The sequence below is a fragment of the Oncorhynchus masou genome, chromosome 28 (assembly GCF_036934945.1).
Source record: "Oncorhynchus masou masou isolate Uvic2021 chromosome 28, UVic_Omas_1.1, whole genome shotgun sequence".
NCBI lineage: Eukaryota > Metazoa > Chordata > Actinopteri > Salmoniformes > Salmonidae > Oncorhynchus > Oncorhynchus masou.
In genome coordinates this window covers 2,175,054-2,196,449 of record NC_088239.1, presented here as the reverse complement: position 1 = coordinate 2,196,449, position 21,396 = coordinate 2,175,054, and the positions used below count along the sequence as shown (strand labels likewise).

At 44.9% G+C, this 21,396-nt stretch overlaps 1 protein-coding gene across 3 annotated transcripts in view; it reads right to left on the bottom strand.

The window, feature by feature from the left end:
* The window catches only part of LOC135517099 (LIM domain and actin-binding protein 1-like), a 40,424-nt gene that overhangs the window by 5,319 nt on the left and 13,709 nt on the right, over nucleotides 1-21,396 (bottom strand). For all 3 annotated transcript variants that reach the window (XM_064941123.1, XM_064941122.1, XM_064941124.1), the window contains exons 5-7: nucleotides 20,158-20,239; nucleotides 12,109-12,251; nucleotides 7,592-7,639 (exon numbers count right to left, since the gene is read on the bottom strand). In XM_064941123.1, coding sequence (XP_064797195.1) covers nucleotides 7,592-7,639; nucleotides 12,109-12,251; nucleotides 20,158-20,239 — 273 coding nt within the window. The remainder of the gene's footprint in view (nucleotides 1-7,591; nucleotides 7,640-12,108; nucleotides 12,252-20,157; nucleotides 20,240-21,396) is intronic.

Below are 21,396 nucleotides of genomic sequence, written 5' to 3'. Positions count from 1 at the left end.
GGATTTCTGGAAACCAATATAATTTTGGGAAAGTTGGTGTCATTTTACAACTCCAGATATGAGCTATTACATGGCAAACAGCTGTCATGCCAAGTTGAACTAGAGAGACGCTAATTGTTTAATCATGAAGTCAAAGACTGAAAACAATGAATATTTTCTTAGACTAGAGATCTGACTCCTGTTGCAACATCAGAGATCTGACTCCTGCTGCAACATCAGAGATCTGACTCCTGTTGCAACATGATAGAGATCTGACTCCTGTTGCAACATGATAGAGATCTGACTCCTGCTGCAACATGATAGAGATCTGACTCCTGCTGCAACATCAGAGATCTGACTCCTGCTGCAACATCAGAGATCTGACTCCTGTTGCAACATGATAGAGATCTGACTCCTGTTGCAACATGATAGAGATCTGACTCCTGCTGCAACATGATAGAGATCTGACTCCAACATGATAGAGATCTGACTCCAACATGATAGAGATCTGACTCCTGCTGCAACATGATAGAGATCTGACTCCTGTTGCATCATGATAGAGATCTGACTCCTGTTGCAACATGATAGAGATCTGACTCCTGCTGCAACATGATAGAGATCTGACTCCTGCTGCAACATGATAGAGATCTGACTCCTGCTGCAACATGATAGAGATCTGACTCCAACATGATAGAGATCTGACTCCAACATGATAGAGATCTGACTCCAACATGATAGAGATCTGACTCCAACATGATAGAGATCTGACTCCTGCTGCAACATGATAGAGATCTGACTCCTGCTGCAACATGATAGAGATCTGACTCCAACATCAGAACCTTGGCGTGATCCTGGACAACACCCTGTCGTTCTCAACCAACATCATGGCGGTGGCCCGTTCCTGTAGGTTCATGCTCTACAACATCCGCAGAGTACGACCCTGCCTCACACAGGAAGCGGCGCAGGTCCTAATCCAGGCACTTGTCATCTCCCGTCTGGATTACTGCAACTCGCTGTTGGCTGGGCTCCCTGCCTGTGCCATTAAACCCCTACAACTCATCCAGAACGCCGCAGCCCGTCTGGTGTTCAACCTTCCCAAGTTCTCTCACGTCACCCCGCTCCTCCGCTCTCTCCACTGGCTTCCAGTTGAAGCTCGCATCCGCTACAAGACCATGGTGCTTGCCTACGGAGCTGTGAGGGGAACGGCACCGCAGTACCTCCAGGCTCTGATCAGGCCCTACACCCAAGCAAGGGCACTGCGTTCATCCACCTCTGGCCTGCTCGCCTCCCTACCATTGAGGAAGTACAGTTCCCGCTCAGCCCAGTCAAAACTGTTCGCTGCTCTGGCCCCCCAATGGTGGAACAAACTCCCTCACGACGCCAGGACAGCGGAGTCAATCACCACCTTCCGGAGACACCTGAAACCCCACCTCTTCAAGGAATACCTAGGATAAGATAAGTAATCCTTCTCACCAGGCCCCCCCCCTTAATGATTTAGATGCACTATTGTAAAGTGGCTGTTCCACTGGATGTCAGAAGGTGAATTCACCAATTTGTAAGTCGCTCTGGATAAGAGCGTCTGCTAAATGACTTAAATGTAAAAAATGTAATCTGACTCCTGCTGCAACATGATAGAGATCTGACTCCTGCTGCAACATGATAGAGATCTGACTCCTGCTGCAACATGATAGAGATCTGACTCCTGCTGCAACATGATAGAGATCTGACTCCTGCTGCAACATGATAGAGATCTGACTCCTGCTGCAACATGATAGAGATCTGACTCCTGTTGCAACATGATAGAGATCTGACTCCTGTTGCAACATGATAGAGATCTGACTCCTGTTGCAACATGATAGAGATCTGACTCCTGCTGCAACATGATAGAGATCTGACTCCTGTTGCAACATGATAGAGATCTGACTCCTGTTGCAACATGATAGAGATCTGACTCCTGTTGCAACATGATAGAGATCTGACTCCTGCTGCAACATCAGAGATCTGACTCCTGCTGCAACATGATAGAGATCTGACTCCAACATGATAGAGATCTGACTCCTGCTGCAACATGATAGAGATCTGACTCCTGTTGCAACATGATAGAGATCTGACTCCTGCTGCAACATGATAGAGATCTGACTCCTGCTGCAACATGATAGAGATCTGACTCCAACATGATAGAGATCTGACTCCTGCTGCAACATGATAGAGATCTGACTCCTGTTGCAACATGATAGAGATCTGACTCCTGCTGCAACATGATAGAGATCTGACTCCAACATGATAGAGATCTGACTCCAACATGATAGAGATCTGACTCCAACATGATAGAGATCTGACTCCAACATGATAGAGATCTGACTCCAACATGATAGAGATCTGACTCCAACATGATAGAGATCTGACTCCAACATGATAGAGATCTGACTCCAACATGGTAGAGATCTGACTCCAACATGGTAGAGATCTGACTCCAACATGATAGAGATCTGACTCCAACATGATAGAGATCTGACTCCAACATGATAGAGATCTGACTCCAACATGGTAGAGATCTGACCCCAACATGATAGAGATCTGACTCCAACATGGTAGAGATCTGACTCCAACATGATAGAGATCTGACTCCAACATGATAGAGATCTGACTCCAACATGGTAGAGATCTGACTCCAACATGGTAGAGATCTGACTCCAACATGGTAGAGATCTGACTCCAACATGGTAGAGATCTGACTCCAACATGGTAGAGATCTGACTCCAACATGATAGAGATCTGACTCCAACATGGTAGAGATCTGACTCCAACATGGTAGAGATCTGACTCCAACATGGTAGAGATCTGACTCCAACATGATAAGGCCAAAGACGATCCAGCTTGTTGATAATAAGAACAGATGACAGAAATTGACCAACAGCATCTTATTACAATTATTTCCCAAAAAATAAGAAAACAAATGTTTTCACACACTTAAAATAATCAAAATTAAACACACAAAAGTTATTTTTTAAAATTGTGATAATAATTGAAATGCATTTCAAAGACAAGTTGTTCTCTGTTTTTTAAATTGAACCTTTATTTAACTGGGCAAGTCAGTTAAGAACACTTTCTTATTTACAATGACAATGACTGATTCAATACCATCACAACACTAAATCAAATCAAATCAAATTTATTTATATAGCCCTTCGTACATCAGCTGATATCTCAAAGTGCTGTACAGAAACCCAGCCTAAAACCCCAAACAGCAAGCAATGCAGGTGTAGAAGCACAACTGACTGATTCAATACCATCACAACACTACTGACTGATTCAATACCATCACAACACTACTGACCGATTCAATACCATCACAACACTACTGACCGATTCAATACCAACACGACACTACTGGCCGATTCAATACCATCACGACACTACTGACTGATTCAATACCATCACGACACTACTGACTGATTCAATACCATCACGACACTGCTGACTGTTTCAATACCATCACGACACTGCTGACTGATTCAATACCATCACGACACTGCTGACTGATTCAATACCATCACGACACTACTGACTGATTCAATACCATCACAACACTACTGACTGATTCAATACCATCACAACACTACTGACTGATTCAATACCATCACAACACTACTGACTGATTCAACACCATCACGGCACTACTGACTGATTATAAATATTCTAGGGTATTTTCTGATACAATAAAACACTTGATAAGATATTTTTATTCATTATTGAACCCCATTAGCTCCTGCCAAGGCAGCAGCTACTCTTCCTGGGGTTTATTATGGATCCCCATTAGTTCCTGCCAAGACAGCAGCTACTCTTCATGGGGTTTATTATGGATCCCCATTAGTTCCTGCCAAGGCAGCAGCTACTCTTCCTGGGGTTTATTATGGATCCCCATTAGTTCCTGCCAAGGCAGCAGCTACTCTTCCTGGGGTTTATTATGGATCCCCATTAGTTCCTGCCAAGGCAGCAGCTACTCTTCCTGGGGTTTATTATGGATCCCCATTAGTTCCTGCCAAGACAGCAGCTACTCTTCCTGGGGTTTATTATGGATCCCCATTAGTTCCTGCCAAGACAGCAGCTACTCTTCCTGGGGTTTATTATGGATCCCCATTAGTTCCTGCCAAGAAGCAGCTACTCTTCCTGGGGTTTATTATGGATCCCCATTAGTTCCTGTCAAGGCAGCAGCTACTCTTCCTGGGTTCCAGCAAAATTAACGCAGTTATACAATTTTTTGAACATTCAAATAGATTTTCTGATTTCACAACACACAGTGTGCCCTCAGGCCCCAACTCCACCACTACAGACCAAATCCATGTGTATGTGTGTATAGTGCACGTTATCGTGTGTGTGTGTATACATGTGTCTATGTTTGTGTTGCTTCACAGTCCCCGCTGTTCCATAAGGTGTATTTTTATCTGTTTTTTAAATCTGATTATCCTGCTGTATTAGTTACTTGATGTGGAATAGAGTTCCATGTAGTCATGGCAATATGTAGTACTGTGGAATAGAGTTCCATGTAGTCATGGCAATATGTAGTACTGTGGAATAGAGTTCCATGTAGTCATGGCAATATGTAGTACTGTGGAATAGAGTTCCATGTAGTCATTGCAATATGTAGTACTGTGGAATAGAGTTCCATGTAGTCATGGCAATATGTAGTACTGTGGAATAGAGTTCCATGTAGTCATGGCAATATGTAGTACTGTGGAATAGAGTTCCATGTAGTCATGGCAATATGTAGTACTGTGGAATAGAGTTCCATGTAGTCATTGCAATATGTAGTACTGTGGAATAGAGTTCCATGTAGTCATGGCAATATGTAGTACTGTGGAATAGAGTTCCATGTAGTCATGGCAATATGTAGTACTGTGGAATAGAGTTCCATGTAGTCATTGCAATATGTAGTACTGTGCGCCTCTCATAGTCAGTTCTGGACTTGGGGACTGTGAAGAGACCTCTGGTGGCATGTCTGTCTCTCGTTGAATGTGAAGAGCGAGAGAGAAGCGCAGGGGGGTGGTTGATGGCGGGTCATTTGTCAGTGGCAGGTCGCCGGCTGGTCCTTGCTATGCACCGGCCCGGCTGCGTGGTAGCGTTTGGTGTAGCCTCTCAGAGCCGTGTCCCCAGTGTCACAAATCTGACTTGTAGTGTTTTTTTTTGTTATAGATAAGGCAGAGCAAAAATATATGTAAATGATGTCATAATTTCCTCAATCAAAATGTAGTGCCACCTGTTGAACAGCTTTGACCTGTTTCTCTGGTACTGCCTGTTGAACAGCTTTGACCTGTTTCTCTGGTACTGCCTGTTGTGAGTGTCTAGGTGCGTTGATGTAGCGTCCTGGAAAACCATTCCTTCCTGCAGGTATGGTACTTTGGCCAGCCGGTCCTTGGCAAAGCGAATTCTCCTTTTGTTGGACACGGCTCTGGTTGGCTGAGAACATGCTCTTCAGTTTCTTCACATCAACTGGGACTCTGGATCATTCTGCTCCATAGGGTCCTCTGGTTGTTGTTGAAGATGATGTGTCTTTTGGCTCTGTGTAGACACCCGTTACAATGTCAGTCTGGTTCTGGAGTTCCTCCTCCTCTCTGGCTGGACTTGCAGGTTCTGAAATACTCCAGATCACCCTTCTCAATGCAGCTCCTAAATAACTGTGACAGTCCCCTGACCTCATGTCTGTAATAGGCTGGGTCTGAGAGGTTCTGACTGGTGGCCAAGACAAGGCTGACGGTTGACTTCACATCGCCTCTCCATACATGACTAGTCTCTGTTTTATTCTTGTCACCTCCTGCAGCTACGTCTAGGACGTTTGTCTCCATCCTCTGTTCCTGTGGGTGGGGGGTACCTCTCCACCTCTCCTCTACAAGGAGTTAACGGTGACCTCAGCCCATTCCTGACCATCCTCCTGTATAACTACTACTTTCCTCAGAGAGCTGTCCTGACTGAGGATGTCCTCAGTGAGTTGGAGAATATTAGTTGTTCTGTACTCTTTATCTTTAAAATCAGATGTACCCGATAGACCGGTATTGTCACCATGGTGACCTCCACATTCCCCTGCTACCTGAGGCTTAAGGGTTGCCCGGGGCAACAGCTGGGGGATAAAGTTCTTAACCCTGCCCTCAGCCACCTCATCCTGTTCTATGTCTGGCGTTGGGACGGAGGTCAGCCCATACCTAGCCTTCTGACCACTTCTTGTCTCACTAGCCTCGATGATGGATCCATGGGAGTGGAGGACGTTGAAGTGATGGAGAGAGTTCATTGTGTTGTGGATGCTCTCTGTCTCTATCTCCACTCTGTTCTGGTGCTTGATCAGGTTGAACAGCATGGAGTCATACAGCTGAGCTCTGTTCCTAACAGTAACCCCTAACACCAACGTCTCCTCCTGGACCGTTCTGTCTGGAGTCTCCTTGAGGTGAAGGGTTATTCTGGGGCTTTGGTTCCTACAGATGTGATAGACATCCTGTTATGTTCATTTCTCTGAAAGGACTGTTTTCAAATAGAGTGCACTGACACTTTTGACTTGTTAGACTAGTTTCAATGTCAACGTCTGCTGTTGAAGCGCACTGTGACTTTCTCAAAGACGTGTTTGACTGTGGAGACCCCATCATGGACCTCACTAAGTGTGTGCATTGTTACATCCGGCATCCAGAGCTCCTCCCCCGGATTGAGAACTCACATCAAGATTTGTAAAACAAATGTGCTTTTCTCTGAACTGTCTTACTGCTTCTCTTCTCAAACACTTGTTTTCTCTTAGGAATTGCTCCTCACTTGTCCTCCGACATGATGGCCTTGTTCAGGGCTACAAGTGAACCTTGGCTGGCCAAAAGGGTGTCGAGCTGCTGGCTCTCAAACACCCTCTTAGCAGATTGGACGTCCAATGTGACCAACTCCTCCTCCTCACACAGTTCCCCATGAGCAGCATCAGCCCACTCCACCTTGTCCGTGGCCCCGTTAACCCTCTCCTCTTGAATGTTCTGGCTATCCAATGGCTGCTCAAACAAAGCTGATGTTCTCTTCACATTTCCCCAAACCCCAGCCCCAACTCCAACCCCAGCTCCAACCAAGTCACTAAGATACTTCTTTGCAAACAGCTTCTACAAACCAAGTCATATTATGTTAGCTAAACTCCAGACATTCTGTTAGTTGAACTCCAAACATTCTGTTAGTTGAACTCCAAACATTCTGTCAGCTGAACTCCAAACATTCTGTCAGCTGAACTCCAAACATTCTGTCAGCTGAACTACAAACATTCTGTCAGCTGAACTACAAACATTCTGTCAGCTGAACTCCAAACATTCTGTCAGCTGAACTACAAACATTCTGTCAGCTGAACTCCAAACATTCTGTTAGCTGAACTCCATACATTCTGTTAGCTGAACTACAAACATTCTGTTAGCTGAAAGCAGGCTTATTCATATTTTTCAGTGTTTGTATGGTTATGGTTTGACAAAATCCCATTATATTACGACAAAATCAACAGCAAAACAACATTACCTGCAAGCCAGACAAACAATCCTTGTAAAATACACCTTGCACCTTGTCATGCCAACTCAGACGTTTAAGAAGACAACAAGACTCCTCTGCCTACCTTGGATGGTTTCACTCCTCTCTTGGTTGGAGAGGATTGATCTTGAGCCTGCAGGGAAACATCATAATATTAGTTCAATATGACAAACTAATATAATTATTGTTATTTGTAAGGATAATCACTATAATTACATAACAGTTCTAGTACTGTATATTTTTCGACTGGCTTCTCATGGGATGTTGGCTATCAACAACAAGGCAACTCCTATGACTAATTGGGAATGGGACGCAAGCGTAGGATTGATCACCCTGTCGCTGGCCGCCTTTGGGTAGGGTGTATAGTGTGAAAGGCCGAAACACCCTAGGAACCAAAGGTACACTACTGGCGATGCGCTCCCCAAATTTCACCACGTTCACTGTTTATTAACTCTTGGAAGTGCTTGCACAACGGATAGTAACATCTCATCCTGTGTTCTTGGAATCTGAATATCTGGACTTGTCCAGTGACTGCTGAGAAAGATCAGCTGACTACAGGGGAAAGTCCTTGTGGCGGCACGGAGAGACGACTGACAGGAGGTAATAGACCCCACTGGGACAGTCATGGGGTAGCTTCCCATTTCTGTAGTTTCCCTTGCTTCGCAGTATGTTGGAAACACCCGCTTTAGCTACAGAAAGTCAACATACGAGAATACCCCTAGAGTCTGCGAGAGTGGGGGCGGAAGATGACTCATTGGCTGACAACATGGTAACGACTGGACTGGAAACGACTACGAGTAATGAGAGCACAGCACAAGAGAACACCACAGCAACTGTCACAAGTTCTGCTGCAACAGTGGGCCACAAACAGATGCAGGTATGTGTCTGTGGTTGGAGGAAAGTTACATCACACCATGGGCTGAGGATCCACCAGGGGAAAAAGGGGTGTTTGGGTAAAGAGAGACAGAGAACTCGCATTGATTACTTTCTGCGAAAGTGATCAAATCAGTCGAATGAAGCACAGCAACTGGACGCAAACCATAGTTTGCAGTGCATCAGTACCACTGTCATGGAGGACATAAACTCAAGCACCGAAGTAGCAACTGAGGTGGAACCAACAACAGGAGTGGAACTCACCCAGCCTCCCAGACCTGCAGTCGAGAGGAGACTACCAGGGCACAGACCGTATGTGAAGTGGCCTGGCGCCAGTGACAAGAAGTTGTGGGAAACAGTGAATACTGACCTTACTTTGACCCTCGAGAGACTTTGAGGCACAGTGGAGAAGAAGTTGGAGAGGATGGGGGACATCATCTATGAGTATGGGACAGAAAGATTTGGAGTGGAAGAGGCAAAAGGCGGGAGAAAGGTTCCAACCCCACCAGTTTCCAGGAGGCAACAAGAAATCAAGCGCCTCGTTCAAGAAAGGCGGCAGCTTAAGAAACAGTGGAAGAAGGCCTCGGAAGTGGAAAAGGAGGGCATAGAGGCACTTCAGGCTGACATCAAAACCCGGTTGGCATCCCTCCGTAGAGCAGAGAACCTACGGAAACGCAGAAGGAAGAAAGAACAAACTAGAACTCGATTCTACAAAGATCCTTTCAAGTTCCTTAAAAGTCTCTTCACAAAGGAAAAAAGTGGAGCTCTAAAAACAACAAAGAAAGACCTAGAGGAGCACTTGAGAACAACAAACTTTGACTCAAAGCGACATGAACATCTGGCCATCCCATCAGATATCCCACCCATTGAACCCCCGGAACATCATATTGAGATCAGCCCTCCGACATGGAAAGAGGTGGAAAACACAGTTCGACGGGCAAGAACAGCATCAGCCCCGGGGCCAAATGGAGTCCCGTACAAAGTGTATAAGAACGCACCAGACGTCCTGAGGTTCCTCTGGAGGCTTATGAGAACAGCTTGGCAGAAGAAGATAATACCCAAAGTGTGGCGTAGGGCAGGCGGGGTCCTGATCCCTAAGGAGAAGGATGCAGTGAACATCAGCCAATTCCGCCCAATCTCCTTATTGAATGTCGAGGGTAAAATCTTCTTTAGGGTCATTGCCCAGAGGATGGCCGAGTACCTGCAAAGGAATGCGTACGTCGATACATCTGTACAGAAGGCAGGAATATCAGGGTTCTCTGGCTGCTTGGAACATTCCAGCATGATCTGGCACCAGATCCAAATGGCCAAGGTGGAGAAAAGGGACCTCCATGTAGTCTTCCTCGACCTCGCCAATGCATTTGGCTCTGTGCCCCATGAACTCCTGTGGTCTGCCTTCAGATTTTTCCACATACCGGACACCATCACAAACCTGGTGAAGTCGTACTTCCAGGATCTGCAGTTCTGCTTCACCACCTCAGAGTTCACCACCTCATGGCAGTGCCTGAATGTAGGTATAATGGCGGGATGTACCATTTCTCCGTTGGCATTCACAATGGCAATGGAGGTTATCATCAGATCCTCAAAATGGGTTGCTGGTGGACAGCGAGTCGACTCTGGTTTCCGCCTCCCTCCACTCAGAGCCTACATGGACGACATTACAACATTGACCACCACTGTCCCATGCACCAGGAGACTGCTCAGAAAACTCGAGGAGAACATCAGCTGGGCCCGTATGAAGATTAAACCATCCAAGTCACGCAGCATCTCGATTGTGAAGGGAGTACTCTCTGACCTGAAATTCTTCATCGGAGATGACCAAATCCCAACAGTGTCTGAGCAGCCGGTAAAAAGCCTTGGAAGGTGGTATGATGCAAGCCTGAAGGACAAAGACCAGGTGCAACAGCTGCGCAAAGACATCAGTAGTAGCCTACAGTCCATCGACAACACCCAGCTACCTGGAAAGTTAAAGGCCTGGTGTCTGCAGTTTGGTCTCCTACCCCGGGTGTTGTGGCCCTTAGCACTGTATGAGGTTCCAATCTCAACCGTGGAGAAGATGGAAAGAGGAGTCACAGGCTACTTAAAGAAGTGGCTCGGAGTTCCACGATGCCTTACCACCATAGGCCTCTATGGAGATGCATCATGGCTGGAACACAGAAGTCCGACCAGTGGAGGTGGGCTGCAGAGGTTTTGTGGCAACATCTACAACCAGACTGCTTAGAGACCTGGGAATTAAGGGCCAGAGCCAGCGTTCGGCAATCAAAGCTGTATCAGAGGCGGCAGAAGGCAGCAGTCAGTGGCTCTGGATGAAGAGGAAAGACCCCAGCTGGGCCCCGAAGTGAGAGGGCCAGGAGGTATGCGGTCAACAATGCTTGACTCAGGGAGGAGGACGCCCCTGCCATGCATAGTCCCATGGGATGTTGGCTATCAACAACAAGGCAACTCCTATGACTAATTGGGAATGGGACGCAAGCGTAGGATTGATCACCCTGTCGCTGGCCGCCTTTGGGGAGGGTGTATAGTGTGAAAGGCCGAAACACCCTAGGAACCAAAGGTACACTACTGACGATGCGCTCCCCAAATTTCACCACGTTCACTGTTTATTAACTCTTGGAAGTGCTTGCACAACGGATAGTAACATCTCATCCTGTGTTCTTGGAATCTCAGTGATCTGACTTCATGTTTTCTGTGTGTTGTGGACACCAGAGGCCTTCATGTTTTCTGTGTGTTGTGGACACCAGAGGCCTTCATGTTTTCTGTGTGTTGTGGAGACCAGATGCCTTGATGTCTTCTGTGTGTTGTGGACACCAGAGGCCTTGATGTCTTCTGTGTGTTGTGGACACCAGAGGCCTTGATGTTTTCTGTGTGTTGTGGAGACCAGATGCCTTGATGTCTTCTGTGTGTTGTGGAGACCAGATGCCTTGATGTCTTCTGTGTGTTGTGGACACCAGAGGCCTTGATGTCTTCTGTGTGTTGTGGACACCAGAGGCCTTGATGTTTTCTGTGTGTTGTGGACACCAGAGGCCTTGATGTCTTCTGTGTGTTGTGGACACCAGAGGCCTTGATGTTTTCTGTGTGTTGTGGACACCAGAGGCCTTGATGTCTTCTGTGTGTTGTGGACACCAGAGGCCTTGATGTTTTCTGACACCAGAGTACAGCACTGTCTAAGACCGATATATATACTGTATATAGATCCTACAGAAGACAGACATGGAGCTATAGCAGGACTCTCCAACCATGTTCCTGCAGATTCACCCTCCTGTAGGTTTTAACTCCAACCCTGTTCCTGGAGAGTTATACTCCTGTAGGTTTTAACTCCAACTCTGTTCCTGGAGTTACCCTCCTGTAGGTTTTAACTACAACTATGTTCCTGGAGATCACACTCCACCTCACCTACAGGACGATAGATCTCCAGGGACATGGTTGGAGTTAAAACCCACAGGATGGTAGATCTCCAGGAACATGGTTGGAGTTAAAACCTACAGGAAGGTAGATCTCCAGGAACATGGTTGGAGTTAAAACCCACAGGACGATAGATCTCCAGGAACATGGTTGGAGTTAAAACCTACAGGATGGTAGAGCTCCAGGAACATGGTTGGAGAGTCCTGATGTATAGATCCTTGAGATAAGATGGACATAGTTCTATAGCTCATAGATAAAATACTGTAACACCTCTAACCCCAGGGCCAATGAGACACATCTCAGAGGAGCGAGGGAAGGAGTACTGACCGTTGACTCTGCAGCTGCTACCTTGGACAGATAGAGAGCAGATATGGCTCTGACAGAGACAGAAGCGGACGGTTTCTCCCTCTCTGGGCTGAAGGAGGAGGAACCGGCGTCACTGAGGTCTGAGATCGACTTCCTCTTGTCATCTACGGAAATATCAGAGGGACAAACAGTTTTTTTTGCACACACTTTCCCATTGATATCTTACAAGACATTCTTAGCTGTGATGCACAGCAAATTTATACCATTTCACAGTTTTATGCTATCATCACAATGAAGGGGGGTATCTTAATGTACTGTGTGTAACCCTAACCTATTACGTCACCGTCCACTCACAGCGTTTCTAAACACAGAGGAGCAACATGGTGAGACTTCCGGGAACGCTTGTGGAGCAGACCAAGCAGACCAGGAAGCGGTTTGTGAAGTCAATGAGAGAAGTGAAAAATTCTTCCTTAGCTGTTTATTTTCTAAAGGCACAGCCCTGATTGGAGCCCATGTCTTCAGTAGTTGAATGTGTTATTACTCCGTTTTCATCTTCGTCAAAGCAGCTTTATATCGACGGACTGCCTTTGATTTGATGGCCCGCACGAACGCGAGACGACCGTTAGACACGATGACCTGTTTCTATTCTACAAGCTTAGCTAGCCAACGTGGCAATGACATCACCTACAAGTGTGATCGGGGATTTCTATTGGACAAGCAGTTTCTGCCTATCTTCATACTGTAGTGTCTTTGGTCTGTAGTGTCTTTACTTCTGCCCAATGTGTCTCATGTGATTGAGAGGATCAAGTCTATATCAGCTGTAGTGGACATTTTAGTACTGAAAGAAACTTGGACAATTATTCAAACAATCATCTTTATTCAACATCGATTAATTATTGCAATGATAAAACCGTCGACCGCACACTCTAAGTTGTGTTGCTGAGAGCTTAACTGAAAATGAAAAAACAGAGATCTTATATTGGCCCTAAATGCTCAGTTAGTCATTTCTACCCTTCCCATAAGCCACCTTGGTCCATCTCCTGGTTATCTGCACGGGATGTTGATTTACCACCAACCCGGCTTGGTTTCCCAGATGCCAGGAAGATGAGACAATGAGGCATTGTTAACTGAACTCTTCCAGGCTCTCTCTGTCTCGGGTCACACACACCACATCTTATCTATAGAATGCCAGCTTTTAGATATTTATCACCAAGTCCATTGTCAGCTCAAGCTATCCCTAGAAAAACCCATTCCTTAACCAGACGCCCAGACTAACTGCAGGGTGCTAAAGTGTATACCATAAAACTCAGCCTTAGCCGGCCAGTCTTATCTTAGTTAAATATATAACAGTTTACTATTAATATCAAACAAATCAGGTAATTATGTCATTTTCGCCTCACACAGTGCAGGCCCTTTATAGAGCCAACAGCCTGCTCCACCTACTCATTCACTGCTGCAGGCCCTTTATAGAGCCAACAGCCTGCTCCACCTACTCATTCACTGCTGCAGGCCCTTTATAGAGCCAACAGCCTGCTCCACCTACTCATTCACTGCTGCAGGCCCTTTATAGAGCCAACAGCCTGCTCCACCTACTCATTCACTGCTGCAGGCCCTTTATAGAGCCAATAGCCTGCTCCACCTACTCATTCACTGCTGCAGGCCTTTTATAGAGCCAACAGCCTGCTCCACCTACTCATTCACTGCTGCAGGCCCTTTATAGAGTCAACAGCCTGCTCCACCTACTCATTCACTGCTGCAGGCCCTTTATAGAGCCAACAGCCTGCTCCACCTACTCATTCACTGCTGCAGGCCCTTTATAGAGCCAACAGCCTGCTCCACCTACTCATTCACTGCTGCAGGCCCTTTATAGAGCCAATAGCCTGCTCCACCTACTCATTCACTGCTGCAGGCCTTTTATAGAGCCAACAGCCTGCTCCACCTACTCATTCACTGCTGCAGGCCCTTTATAGAGTCAACAGCCTGCTCCACCTACTCATTCACTGCTGCAGGCCCTTTATAGAGCCAACAGCCTGCTCCACCTACTCATTCACTGCTGCAGGCCCTTTATAGAGCCAACAGCCTGCTCCACCTACTCATTCACTGCTGCAGGCCCTTTATAGAGCCAATAGCCTGCTCCACCTACTCATTCACTGCTGCAGGCCTTTTATAGAGCCAACAGCCTGCTCCACCTACTCATTCACTGCTGCTGGCCCTTTATAGAGCCAACAGCCTGCTCCACCTACTCATTCACTGCTGCAGGCCCTTTATAGAGCCAACAGCCTGCTCCACCTACTCATTCACTGCTGCTGGCCCTTTATAGAGCCAACAGCCTGCTCCACCTACTCATTCACTGCTGCAGCTGTCTGGCCTGTCTTAGCTCCCCAGTCCCCAATCATGTGCTACACAAGTTAACAAACTTGAATAATGCAACATAGCATGTAGAACTGTTAATTACTGTTCACAAAACATTGTCCCTACAGGCTAGAACACTTTCCAATGCAAGACAAAACTGGTAGCTTCCAGCTTTAATTGTAGTCTAACTTTCTGTGGTAGCTTACAGCTGACTTCAGTACTGTAGTACTTTATTTATGATAACCAAACCATAGCACAAAATATGCTGATTTCAAAGCTGGCTGTCACTAAAAACTTTATTAATTCACTCTGTCTCACTCGTCACCAAAAAGTAATTCACTTCTTCATCATTCTTTGCCTCCCGTCTGGTTTCCACTAGATTCCACAGCCACAGAGTCAGATTCCACAGCCACAAAGTCAGATTCCACAGCCACAAAGTCAGATTCCACAGCCACAAAGTCAGATTCCACAGCCACAAAGTCAGATTCCACAGCCACAGAGTCAGATTCCACAGCCACAGAGTCAGATTCCACAGCCACAAAGTCAGATTCCACAGCCACAAAGTCAGATCCCACAGCCACAAAGTCAGATTCCACAGCCACCGAGTCAGATCCCACAGCCACAAAGTCAGATTCCACAGCCACAGAGTCAGATCCCACAGCCACAAAGTCAGATTCCACAGCCACAGACAGATTCAACAGCCACATTCTGCCTCTTTTTGAAAAGAAGAGGTTGCTTCTTCTATGCAAATGTTGTAGAGCCTATAGAAGAATGAGGGCCTTCTGATTCACATAGTAGAGTCTATAGAAGAATCCGGGCCTTGTGATTCACACAGTATAGCCTATAGAAGAATCAGGGCCTTGTGATTCACACAGTAGACTATATAGAAGAAACAGGGCCTTGTGATTCAAACAGTAGAATTTATAGAAGAATCAGGGCCTTGTGATTCACACAGTAGAGTCTATGGAAGAATCAGGGCCTTGTGATTCACACAGTAGAGTCTATAGAAGAATCAGGGCCTTGTGATTCACACAGTAGACTCTATAGAAGAATCAGGGCCTTGTGATTCACACAGTATAGTCTATAGAAGAATCAGGGCCTTATGATTCACACAGTAGAGCCTATAGAAGAATCAGTGCCTTGTGATTCAAACAGTAGAATTTATAGAAGAATCAGGGCCTTGTGATTCACACAGTAGAGTCTATAAAGAATCAGGGTCTTATGATTCACACAGTAGAGTCTATAGAAGAATCAGGGCCTTGTGATTCACACAGTAGAGTCTATAGAAGAATCAGGGCCTTGTGATTCACACAGTATAGTCTATAGAAGAATCAGGGCCTTATGATTCACACAGTAGAGTCTATAGAAGAACCTCACCTCACTTCAGCCCAAGATCTATTGGCTTATAAAAACCCAAAGACAACATAGACAACTACTGTAATACACTTCCGAGCATATTACTCGCCAATGTCCAATCTCTAGACAACAAGGTACACGAAATTAGGGCACGAGTTGCCTTCCAGAGAGACATCAGAGATTATAACGTTCTCTATTTCACGGAAACATGGCTCACTCTGGATATGTTGTCAGAGTCGGTACAGCCACCTGGTTTATTTATGCATCGTGCCGACAGAAACAAACATCTCTCCGGTAAGAAGAAGGGCGGGGTTGTATGCCTTATGATTAACGGCTCATGGTGTAATCACAACAACATACAGGAACTCAAGTTCTTTTGTTCACCTGAACTATAATTCCTTACGATCAAATGCCGACCGCATTATCTTCCAAGAAAATTCTCTTCGATTACAGTCACAGCCGTGTATATCTCCACCCCCAGCAGATACCTCGTTGGCCCTGAAAGAACTTCACTGGACTCTATGTACACTGGAAACCACACATTCTGTGGCTGCATTATTGTAGCTGGGGATTTTAACTTCTTATGGCTGAGGGGCAGTATTGAGTAGCTTGGATGAATAAGGTGCCCAAAGTAAACGGCCTGCTCCTCAGTCTCAGTTGCTAATATATGAATAGTATTATTAGTATTGGATAGAAAACACTCTAAAGTTTATAAAACTGTTTGAATGATGTCTGTGAGTATAACAGAACTCATATGGCAGGCAAAAACCTGAGGAGAAATCAAAAAAGGAAGTGAGAAATATGAGGCTGGTATGTATTCAACACAGTGCTCATTGAAATCCACTTGAGATATTAATGAATTTGCACTTCCTAGGGCTTCCACTAGATGTCAACCATCTATATATATTTGAATGAGGCTTCTACTGTGTTGTGGGACTGAATAACAGCAGAATGAATCAGGTGTCTGGCAGTCAGCCATTTTCTGGTCATGCACATTCCTCATGATTTCCACTTGCGTTCCGTTGCTCCTCAAGACACAAAGGAATACTCTGGTTGGAACTTTATTGAAGATATATGTCAAAAACATCCTAATGATTGATTCTGTACTTAGTTTGAAATGTTCCTTCGACCTGTAATATAACTTTTTGAAGTTTTGTCCGACGGAACTGACCAGAACGAGCGTTTGGATATGTAAACCAAACACGCTAACAAAAGGAGGTATTTGGACATAAATAACAGACAATATCGAACAAAACAAATATTTATGGACCTGGGATTCCTGGGAGTGCTTTTTGATGAAGATCATCAAAGGTAAGGGAATATTTATCATGCAATTTCTTGTTTATGTTGACGCCAACATGGCGGCTCAGATAATTGCATGGTTTGCTTTTTCTGTAAAGTTTTTTTGAAATCTGACACAGCGGTTGCATTAAGGAGAGGTATATCTATAATTCCATGTGTATAGCTTGTATTATCATCTACATTTATGATGAGTATTTCTGTTGAATGATGTGGCTATGCAAAATCACTGGATGTTTTTGGAACTAGTGAATGTACGCGCCAATGTAAACTCAGATTTTGATATAAATATGAACTTTATCAAACAAAACATACATGTATTGTGTAACATGAAGTCCTATGAGTGTCATCTGATGAAGATCATCAAAGGTTAGTCATTAATTTGATCTATATTTGTGCTTTTTGTGATCGCTATCTTTGGCTTGAAAAATGTCTGTGTTTTTCTGTGGCTTGGTGGTGACCGAACATAGTTGTTTGTGGTGCTTTTGCTGTTGAAATCAGACACTGTGGATTAATGGCAGCATTCGCGCAAAACTGAAAGCACGAACCACCGCTTTTAATTATGGCAAGGCGAACGGAAACATGACAGAATACAAACAGTGTAGTTATTCCCTCCACAAGGCAATCAAACAAGCAAAGCATCAGTATAGAGACAAAGTAGAGTCGCAATTCAACGTCTCAAACATGAGACGTACTTGGCAGGGCCTACAGTTAATCATAGATTACAAAAAGAAATCCAGCCAAGTCGCGGACATCGACGTCTTGCTCCCAGACAAATTAAACAACTTCTTTGCTCGCTTTGAGGACAATATAGTGCCACTGACACAGCCCGCTACCAAAACCTGCGGGCTCTCCTCGCAAGGCTGTCGGCCCAAACTAGCTCGTCCTCAGACCATCTGGCTGGTGCATTTACGGACATATTCAATCTCTCCTTATCCCAGTCTGTTTTCCCCACATGCTTCAAGATGGCCACCATTGTTCCTGTACCCAGGAAAGATAACGTATCTGAAATAAATGACTACCGCCCCATTGCACTCACTTCTGTCATCATGAAGTGCTATGAGATACTAATCAAGGATCATATCACCTCCACCTTTCCTGATACCATAGACCCACTCCAATTCGCTTACTGCCCCAATTTGTCTACTGACGGCGCAATCACCATCACACTGCACACTGCCCTATCCCATCTGAACAAGAGGAATACCTACAGTTGAAGTTGGAAGTTTACATACACTTAGGTTGGAGTCAATAAAACTAGTTTTTCAACCACTCCACAAATTTCTTGTTTTAACAAACTATAGTTTTGGCGGTTAGGACAACTACTTTGTGCATGATACAAACAATTGTTTACAGACAGCTTATTTCACTTATAATTAGATATGATGGAGGGAGATTTGAACTTAACATTGAGCATCCACCAATACCTATCGTCACGTCAATAATACACTACATGTCCCAAAGTATGTGGACACCTGCTCGTCGAAAATCTTATTCCAAAATTATGGGCATTAATATAGAGTTGGTCCAGCCTTTGCTGCTATAACAGCCTCCACTCTTCTGGGAAGGCTTTAATATGGAGTTGGTCCCCCTTTGCTGCTATAACAGCCTCCACTATTCTGGGAAGGCTTTAATATGGAGTTGGTCCACCCTTTGCTGCTATAACAGCCTCCTCTCTTCTGGGAATGCTTTATTATGGAGTTAGTCCACCCTTTGCTGCTATAACAGCCTCCACTATTCTGGGAAGGCTTTAATATGGAGTTGGTCCACCCTTTGCTGCTATAACAGCCTCCACTCTTCTGGGAAGGCTTTAATATGGAGTTGGTCCACCCTTTACTGCTATAACAGCCTCCACACTTCTGGGAAGGCTTTCCATTAGATGTTGGAACATTGCTGTGGGACTTGCTTCCATTCAGCCACAAGAGCATTAGTGAGGTCGGGTAATGATGTTGGGTGATTAGGACTGGCTGGCCTTTCGGCATTCCAATTCATCACAAAGGTGTTCGATGGGGTTGAGGTCAGGGCTCTGTGCAAGCCTGTCAAGTTCCTCCACACCGATCTCAACAAACCATTTCTGTATGGACATCGCTTTGTGCACGGGGGCATTGTCATGCTGAAACAGGACAGGGCCTTCTCCAGAATGTTACCACAATGCACAGAATCGTCTAGAATGTCATTGTATGCTGTAGTATTGATTTTCCTTCACTGGAACTAAGGGGGCCAAACCATGAAAAACAGCCCCAGACCATTATTCCTCCTCCACCAAACTTTACAGTTGGCACTAATCTGGCATCCACCAAACCCAGATTTGTCCGCCGGACTGCCAGATGGTGAAGTGTGATTCATCACTCCAGAGAACGTGTTTCCACTGCTCCAGAGTCCAATGGTGGAGAGCTTTACACCACTCCAGCCGACACTTGGCATTGTGTATGGTGATCTTAGGCTTGTGTGAGCCTGCTCGGCCATGGAAACTAATTTCATGAAGCTCCCGACGAAGAGTTATTGTGTTGAAGTTGCATCCAGAAGCAGTTTGGAACTCTGTAGTGAGTGTTGCAACCGAGGACATGATTTTTATGGGCTATGCGCTTGAGTACTCAGTGGTCCCACTCTGTGTGCTTGTGTGGCCTACCACTTCGCAGCTGAGCTGTTTTTGCTCATAGACTTTTCCACTTCACAATAACAGCACATACAGTTGACTGGGGCAGCTCTAGCAGGGCATAAATTTGACAAACTGACTTGTTGGAAAGGTGGCATCCTATGACGGTGCCACGTTGCAAGTCTGAGCTCTTCAGTAAGTCCATTCTCCTGCCAGTGTTTGTCTATGGTGATTGCATGGCTGTGTGCTCGATGTTATACACCTGTCAGCAACAGGTGTGGCTGATAAAGAAGAATCCAGTAATTTGAAGGGGTGTCCACATACTTTTGTGTATATATAGTGTAGATACAGTAGGTTGACTGTTGTGGGGGTCTGTATGACATGAGTGAGATATATACATTGCTGTACATTGCTGATGAAATGTAATCACGTGATATGATGACAAGGACAGTTCTGTAGTTACTCACCATCCTGAGATGCTGTAGATATATTTTCCAGGTTGATACCACTGATGGTCTTTCTCCTCTCTGAGCGCGTCATTCTCCCAACCTCGGGGGACAGACATGACAAAGTTTGTATGATGTCACTGCTAACCACCAGACATGATACGGTATATTAGCAGTAGAACAGTATCATGGTTACTGGAATAATACCATGGTTACTGGAATAATACCATGGTTACTGGAATAATAACATGATTACTGGAATAATACCATGATTACTAGAATAATACCATGATTACTAGAATAATACCATGATGACTGGAATAATAACATGATTACTAGAATAATACCATGGTTGCTAGAATAATACCATGATTACTAGAATAATACCATGATGACTGGAATAATACCATGATTACTAGGATAATACCATGGTTACTAGAATAATACCATGGTAACTGGAATAATACCATTATGACTGGAATAATAACATGATTACTAGAATAATACCATGGTAACTGGAATAATACCATGATGACTGGAATAATACCATGATTACTAGAATAATACCATGATTACTAGAATAATACCATGATTACTAGAATAATACCATGGTTACTAGAATAATACCATGGTTACTAGAATAATACCATGGACACTGTCCTCTGCTAGCCAAATTAACCCAGTAAAGTGATTAATCAATACACACGCACCTTTAGATTGGCTAACCTCCACACACCTGTAGACCAGTGGCGGCCCGTGCCATTTAAGATCAGGGAGGACGAGACATTTGTTTAATGAGCATGGCCTTATTTCTATTACAGTATATTGGATGACTGTCATTCATATTCCATTCACCCAGCTCAATGTAACATCAATAGGTTTGTTTCCATTTAAGAAATGTTTTGCAACAGAATCCGCGGAATGAATACACCCCTGATCACACACAAACACAGCTCCATTTCTTAGCAGCCACATACATGATCCCTTTGCTCATTGTATAATTCCTTCTGGCGTCTATGCATCTATCTCTCACCTTTTCCCTATACTTGTGAACATCATTGCACAACACAAGAGCTGCCAGGCAAAAACACCTTTTCAAGCCAAACCTTCATACCATAACCACTAACTGCTACACACACAGCCTACATCGTTGTCGCCATATTAGTTAGTCATAGTCAACATAGCTTTGAGAACTAACGCGTTAGTAAACCCGCTACAATTATACAGTACAGTGTACAGTCAGAAAGCATTTTAGCAGTT